Source organism: Sapajus apella, unplaced genomic scaffold (genome assembly GCF_009761245.1).
Source record: "Sapajus apella isolate SASKATOON/1434 unplaced genomic scaffold, GSC_monkey_1.0 scaffold47, whole genome shotgun sequence".
NCBI classification, from domain to species: Eukaryota; Metazoa; Chordata; class Mammalia; order Primates; family Cebidae; genus Sapajus; species Sapajus apella.
This window is the reverse complement of record NW_022436987.1, coordinates 1,200,676-1,208,316: the sequence shown is the minus strand read 5'-3', so window position 1 is coordinate 1,208,316 and position 7,641 is coordinate 1,200,676. Positions and strand designations below refer to the sequence as shown.

General features: G+C 34.7%; 1 protein-coding gene across 1 annotated transcript; it reads right to left on the bottom strand.

Moving 5' to 3' along the window:
• Positions 1–3,994: 3,994 nt before the first annotated feature.
• Positions 3,995–5,019, bottom strand: LOC116525327 (olfactory receptor 52N4). The gene has a single exon (XM_032241130.1). It carries the CDS (start codon positions 4,975–4,977, stop codon positions 4,012–4,014), a length of 966 nt encoding a protein of 321 aa, XP_032097021.1. The 5' UTR covers positions 4,978–5,019; the 3' UTR covers positions 3,995–4,011.
• Between the last annotated feature and the right edge of the window lie 2,622 nt (positions 5,020–7,641).

The following is a 7,641-nucleotide window of genomic DNA, read 5'->3' as shown; positions in this document are numbered from 1 at the left end:
AAAGTGGAAGTCAAAGCTGTAGCTGTTTGCAGATAATAGGATTGCATACCTAGAAAATACTAAAGACTCCTCCAAAAGATTCCTAGATTTGGCAAACAAATATAGCAGTCTTAGGTTACAAATCAATGTGCACAAATCAGTAGCACTGCTATACACCAACGGTGACCAAGCTGAGAATCAAATCAAGAATTCAATCCCTTTTACAACAGCTGAAAAAAAAAATATCTAAGAATATACTTAACCAAGGAGGTAAAAGTCCTCTATAAGGGAAACTACAAAATACTGATGAAAGAAATTGTATATGACACAAACAAATGGAAACACATTCCATGCTCATGGATTGGAAGAATTAATATTGTGAAAATGACTATACTGCCCAAGCAATCTACAGATTCAATGCAATTCCCATCAAAATACCACCATCATTTTTCACAGGATGAGAAAAAAATCCTAAAATTCAATGAATTCAGAAAAGAGCCTGAATAACCAAAGCAATCCTAAACAAAAAGAACAAGTGTGAAGCAACACATTACCAGACTTCAAATTATATTATAAGGGTATAATTACAAAACAGCATGTGCGCTTATAAAAGTAGGCACATAGACCAATGGAATAAAAGAGAGAACCCAGAAATAAAGCTGAAAACATACTGTCAACTGATCTTACACAAAGCATACAAAAACATAAAACTGGGGAATGGACACACTATTTAATAAATGGTGCTGAGAAGACTGGCAAGCCACATATAGAAGAATAAAACTGGATCTCTATCTCTCACCTTATACAAAAATCAAGACTCAAAAGGCAAATGGAACAAAAATAAAAACAAATAAATGGGACCTAATTAAACTAAAAAAAACTTCTGCACAGCAAAAGGAATACTAATCAGAGTAAACAGACAGCCCACACAATGGGAGAAAATATTTGCAAACTATACATCTGACAAAGAACTGATATGCAGGATCTAAAAGGAACTCAAACAAATCAGCAAGAAAAAACAAGCTCATCAAAAAGTGGGCAAAGGACATGAATAGACATTTCTCAAGAGAAGACATACAAATGTTCAGAAAGTAAATGGAAAAACGCTCTGCATTACTAATCATTAGGGAAATGTAAATTAAAACCACAATGAGATACCACCTTACTCCTGTAAGAATGGTCATTATTAAAAAGTCAAAAAAACCACAGATGATGGCATGGATATTGGGAAAAGGGAGTGCTTATAAACTGCTGGTGGGAATATTTCCAGCTTTGTTACACTCAGTCTAAAATGTTATTTTTATTATTTATGGACTCTATTGAAGTTTGCTTTTTGATCAAACACAATTTATTTGAGATCAGAAACTCAAAAATTTTGTGGATTTTTATATGCACTAGAAAAGAAAGAATATTGTCTATCATTGGTACATAAAACACAATTTGTTATCTTTTATCTACAAGTTTTACCTATTTTTCTATTATTTTCTATTGGTCAAAATATCCAAAACTATCAACTAATGCTTTTGCAATTGTGTGTATTTTCAATCTGAAAAATATAAAATCCATAAAATTTTACTTTCAGGAATTATACTGTTTAAACACAGAAGTATTTCATACTATCAATTCACTGAGTACTATGTGGTCATATTTCATATATTCAACCCATAGAAAGTGGGTAAAAGATGGCGTAATAAACAAATTTTGAGTCTAATAAACCTAAATTTAAATCTCAGTTTTACTTTTTACCATCACTATGAACAACCATTTACACTGCCTAATACATAATTTGTGAATTTGTAAAATGGAGATAATAATACCTTTCTTAAATAAGTATTGTGCAACTCTAACAAAGTATAACATTGTACATCAAGCGCAGGACCATAGAAACAATTTTGGTGCTCAATTAAGGTTATTCTTACATTGAAACTTTTCCAAAAGTATTTTTATACATATATTTATCTAATTATTAAATTTACACTATATAGCATGTCTCCCCTTTATATGAAAGCTGTAGTATTTTTTCTTGTATTTCCTTTCTCCTCTCAACCCTTTCTGTTATTATTAACTTGTAAAGCTCAATTTCTTCCTTCTTGTGTTTTAACAATATTTCAAATATAATTCTACAAGTGTACTTAGTATAATTATTGTATTAAAATTAATAATGTAATCATGGACCACAGTTTTTTGAAATAGTTTATTTTTTCTCTCTCCTTTTCTCTTTCCTCCTTTTTCCCATTTCCTACTTAGCCACTTAGAAATGCAAATATAGCCTTTTACCTCCCCTTCACTAGACACTCCCCACAGGGCAAGTACCCCTTCAGAGAGGAAATTTCACCCACCAGGCAGTTGCCTTGAGAGATAACAGTCAATTTATAACCCAAAGCATGTCTGCCTAAGAAGATGCCAGCAGTCACCAGCTTGACAGTCCAGTAGATCAGGCAGCAAGCTAACCCAGAGATCTGCCACTTGTTTGCTTCCCCCTCCTGCCACGAGCTTGCCATTTATGCTAGGCATCTCTTTTAGAACCGCTCGCTTTCTGCTCCAAAAGCAAAGTGGTATCCTTAGGCAGGAAGCCTATGTAAGAAAAACAGTTCTCTAAACAGTTCCTTTGGGGAATCATTAGATTCATAGCCAATACTTAAGACCATGATACTAAAGGAAGAGAATGTAGAAAATAAAGTTAAACAAAGAATATGACATAAATGAAATATGTAGTGTCTCTGAAGTAAATTAAAATGATAGTGTTTCAAGATATTGGAAATATTAAATTGCAATCAAAATTCCTAAGAGTGTGAGATGAGCAAAGAAGGAGGCCTATTTAATTTGCTAACATGGAAAAAGCATTGGTGAAGTTGACAATAGAAATTTTAGATAACAAATGGAATAAGAGAAAAACAAACTAGGAGAAGAGTGATGTCAGGCTGAGGAAGTAAAGACAACATTGACAACCTTTGGCTTTAGGGTATACCAAATATTGAAATAGGGTGATACATGGAGAATGATTATATTTTAGTGGGTGCTGCTCTTTTGTCAGATTGTAAGATGCAAGATAGTCAAGAAGCATTCACTAAGTAAACAAATGCAATTTGATGACTATAGTTAACTAAATTTTAAGGAAATATGTGTCTTCTTGTCAGTTTATTTTTGACATAGAAAAATAGCAGTAAAAATTGAGTTTATATTCCTTTGGCTTAGCTTGTGAGATGTTAATATGAAAGTACTATCTTTTATAGTTTCTCAATTGTTTTTTAATTTAGATAAATTTAAATATTAGAAATATATACTCAATTTTTCTTATTAGATTCATAATTAGAGATAAAATGAAACAAGTAGATTTTGATCCCCTTTCACAGAGATCTTAGAGGAAATATACTGTTGTTTTTTTTGGTTTGTTTTGTTTTTGTTTTTGTTTTGGTTAAGAGATCTATCTCTCTTTCCAGACTGTATGCTTTTTTAAAAGCCCCTTTAAAGAAAATGAAATATCTAATTGTTCTGTTGTGAAATAATTATGTGACCTATTCAGCCTAATATTATTTTAGCTAGATGCTTAGAGACCTAAAACTCATTATATTAATGACTTTATGGGATACACTCTAGATTCTTTTTCAGGAAAACGTCATTGAAGAAACAGAGGTTTTTGATCATTATGAGAAATATGTAGCTCATGTCTTCCAGACAAAAGTAGTAACTGGCTGTTAAGCTGAAAATCGTGATACTGAAAGAGGACTCAGGTCATCTCCTACTTAGGTTTGCCTTTTCATAAAAAATGTACTCACTAGGTTTTGTTGAAGGAAACATGGTTTAATTATTATACTGGTCCTTCACAGGAGTGACAAGGCAACAAATATATAGAAATGTTGGTGGACATGCCAGTGGTGTTGAGATTCCTAAGGTACTTACTGAGAATGCACCAGCTGACAAACTCCTTTTTTGTATGTATGCAGTACTTCCAGAAAGATTTTATCAGCTCCTGCCTAAGAGGCAAACAGAAGTAATTCTATCCTTTTCTTCTCACTCCTTCGAAGTGTTCATTCATATGCTATGGGATTTGGTATCCTTAGAACCTGAAAGGAGCCTTATGACACAGTCTCGTATCTGTTTGGTTTTCACCCCATAGACAATAGGGTTCATAGTGGGAGGTAGGAGCAGATAAATATTGGCTACAATGATGTGGCAAGAAGAGGGGATTGTGTGTTCCCCAAAGCGGTGGGAAAAGAAGGAGAAGAAAGCTGGAGTGTAGGAGAAAACAATGGCACAAATGTGGGCACTGCAGGTATTAAAGGCCTTCTGTCTAGCATCTGCTGAGGAGAGGCTGACCACTGCCCGGAGAATCATGGTATAGGAGGCTGTGATACACAGTATGTCAAAGCCCCCAATCAGGAGGGCAACCATCAAACCATAGACGGCATTGACCTTGACATTACCACAGGACAATTTGGCTACAGACATGTGGTCACAGTAGGTATGGGGAAGTATATTGCCTCTGCAGTAGGGCAGGCGCTTGGTGAGGAAAGTGAAGGGAATAATGAGCAGTACCCCTCTCAGGAAGGTGGCAAGCCCAACCTTTGTGATGAGAGGATTGGTGAGGATGGTTGAATAGCGTAAGGGGTAGCAGATGGCCACATAGCGATCCAGGGCCATAAGCATAAGCACCCCAGACTCCATCCCTGTGAAGGTGTGGATGAAGAACATCTGGACAAGGCACTCATCAAATCCAATGTCCTTGAGATGAAACCAGAAGATGCAGAGGGCTTTAGGGACTGTACTAGAGCACATGACAATGTCAGTAAAGGAAAGCATGGCCAAGAAGTAGTACATGGGTTTGTGCAGGGCATCCTCATAGCGAATGAGGTAGAGGAGTCCACAGTTCCCTACCATAGCCACAACATACATAGAGCAGAATGGAAAGGAAATCCAGAGTTGTGTGTCCTCCAGTCCTGGGACTCCACTCAGAATAAACGAAGCTGGCATTAGGTCTGTTTTATTCAGTGTTAGCATGATAAATCTGGTAGGTTATAAAGTCACTTAAATTTTGTGTGTGTTTTCCTAGAGTTAAAAAAAAAAAGACAAGAGAAAATATAGGTTATCTTTACTGTCTCCCTCTCCCCAACTTTAAAAAATTCCATAATGCATTTTCATGGTCCAACAACCAAATTTCTGAATGCCAAGGAATAGTTTGGTTTGTCTGTTTACTTTTATGGATTGATCAATTCCTTGATTAAGTAAACAGTTCTTATTGGGAAGTCTAAGTTTTCATCACAGATGCAAGTCAAACATTAATTAATTTGTAAAAAGACATATTCCCAATCTATTCCCAATCTCATAGATTTATAATCAAATATAATTCTAACTTTTCAATGGTATTTTTACTAGTGTATCCTACTTAACTACAACTATACTTATCTCAATACAGGTTTTATTTTAAAGAAGAGTAATTTGATTACTTCACTGATGATCCAAGAGATGAGATGTAGACTTTTTAATTTTATTCTTAATGAATGTCTGGTATTCATTCTTGGGTACTCAGACACTGTTCAAAGAATTTCGATATTTTAATTATTACTCAATGAAGCTTAGGGTCTCAAAAATTAGTAAATGTATTGGGTGTCTATAGTCAATAATAATTTAATTATATATTTTTAAATAACTAAAAGAGTATAATTGGGTTGTCTGTAACACAAAGGGTAAATGTTTGAAGTGATGGATAACCCTATTTACTTTAATCATATTATTATTATTATCACTACTAGTTTAAGACAGTGTCTCACACTGTTGCCCAGGCTGGAGTGTAGTGGTGCAATCTTGGATCGCTGCAACCTCCACCTTCCAGGTTCAAACAATTCTTCTGTCTCAGCCTCTTGAGTAGCTGGGATACCAGGTGCATGCCACCATGCCTGGCTAAGTTTTGTATTTTTAGCAGAGACAGGGTTTCACCATATTGGGCAGGTTTGGTCTCCAACTCCTGACCTCAGGTAATCCACCTGCCTTGGTATCCCTAAGTGCTGGGATTACAGGCGTGAGCCATTGCGGTCAGCCCTTTAATGGGATTATGGCACATTGTATGCTTCTGTCAAAATATCTCAGACACCCATAAATATATACACCTACGATGTACCCACAAAAATTTAAAATTTAAAAAAGTCAATGAAGTTTTGATTCACTATTTTCACTTTTCAAGATATCTTTCTTGTGTTTTATGTATCCAGTCAACACAAACTAGAAGATAACCAAATGCATACATACACAAAACATATGAGGCACTCCAACAACATCAGTAAGAAAAAGTTGCGGGAAGAAACATACACTTCAAAAGAGGGATAAAAGTGCCAACGAACATTTAAATAGGCACAAACTTTTATATTAATCAGAAAAATAAGTAAAATTTGTATCTCTCATGACAGAGCACCTTTTTTTTTTGGTATGTAGTGACTTATCAAACTGGACAGCTAAAATGAAAAGGACTAAAAATACTAAGCATTGGCAAAGATGTAGAGTAATTGCAATTCTCATTTCTTATGGGAAGACATGTAAATTTGAACAACTGTTAATTGGATATCTCGTTATGATAAACATACACATGACCATCATTTACATTTCTAACGCAACAGTGTACATGTATTTACTAGAATATATCAGTTAGAATGCTTATTGTAACATGGTTTGTAGTGTAGCCTAAAACTGGAAAAAAACTAAATGTTCATCATGGGCAAATAAATTTTGGTACATTCCCACAATGATATACCGTGTAACAATAAGAGTTAACAATCTATGACTGTATGCATAATATAGACTAATCTCACAATCTGTGTTAATTTTTTTAGAAAGATTTAAAATAGTAGGTAACATTTTGTGTTCTTTCAATGAAATACAAAAATGGATCAAATTATTCTGTGCTATTAGAAATAGAAAAATACTTTTACAAAGCGAGAGAGAGTGATAACTGAAAGGCAGTATGTGGTAGAGGGTCCTGTGAGTTGCTGGTCATATTCTCTTACTTGATTTGGTTGTGAGGTATACAAGATGCAGGTTTTAAAAATCAATCAACATGTAATTGGATTAATTGTAGAATTGCATAGGTATGTTAGAATTCATAATAACAAAAATTAAATTGCCAAGAGGATTAAGGGACGCTACCTCATTTTAAGTGCTCAATACCCATATTTGTATTTTCTTCTCAGGCTTGCAGCCACTTTGGCAGTGCTTAAAAAATTCACACCTTAGGAATCAACAGTGCCACCAAATGAGTTCTCTTTTGTGCCCCATCAGAGGAGGTATTCATCCTGCCCTCCATTAATAAAATAAACTCTTTTACAATTATTGTCTGATAGGAGATACGGTTTCACATAAAAATTCTGCATCATTGAGTAACACCAAGAGGACAGATCAGATGTCTCAAAAGCCAACTTGTTTTGAAAATAGTAGAGAAACACAGGTTAAACTTGTTAATAGGCATACTCCTCAAAGGTGTGTCCTTAAGTCATTACAAAATGGGGAGGGATAACATGGGGAGAAATGCCAGATATAGGTGATGGGGAGGAAGGCAGCAAACCACATTGCCGTGTATGTACCTATGCAACAATCTTGCATGTTCTTCCCATGTACCCCCAAACCTAAAACGCAAGTAAAATATATATATATATATATATATATATATATATATAT

What these genes read in the sequence shown, in the direction of transcription:
- LOC116525327 (XM_032241130.1), bottom strand. Translation starts at nt 4,977, where the DNA reads ATGCTAACACTGAATAAAACAGACCTAATGCCAGCTTCGTTTATTCTG.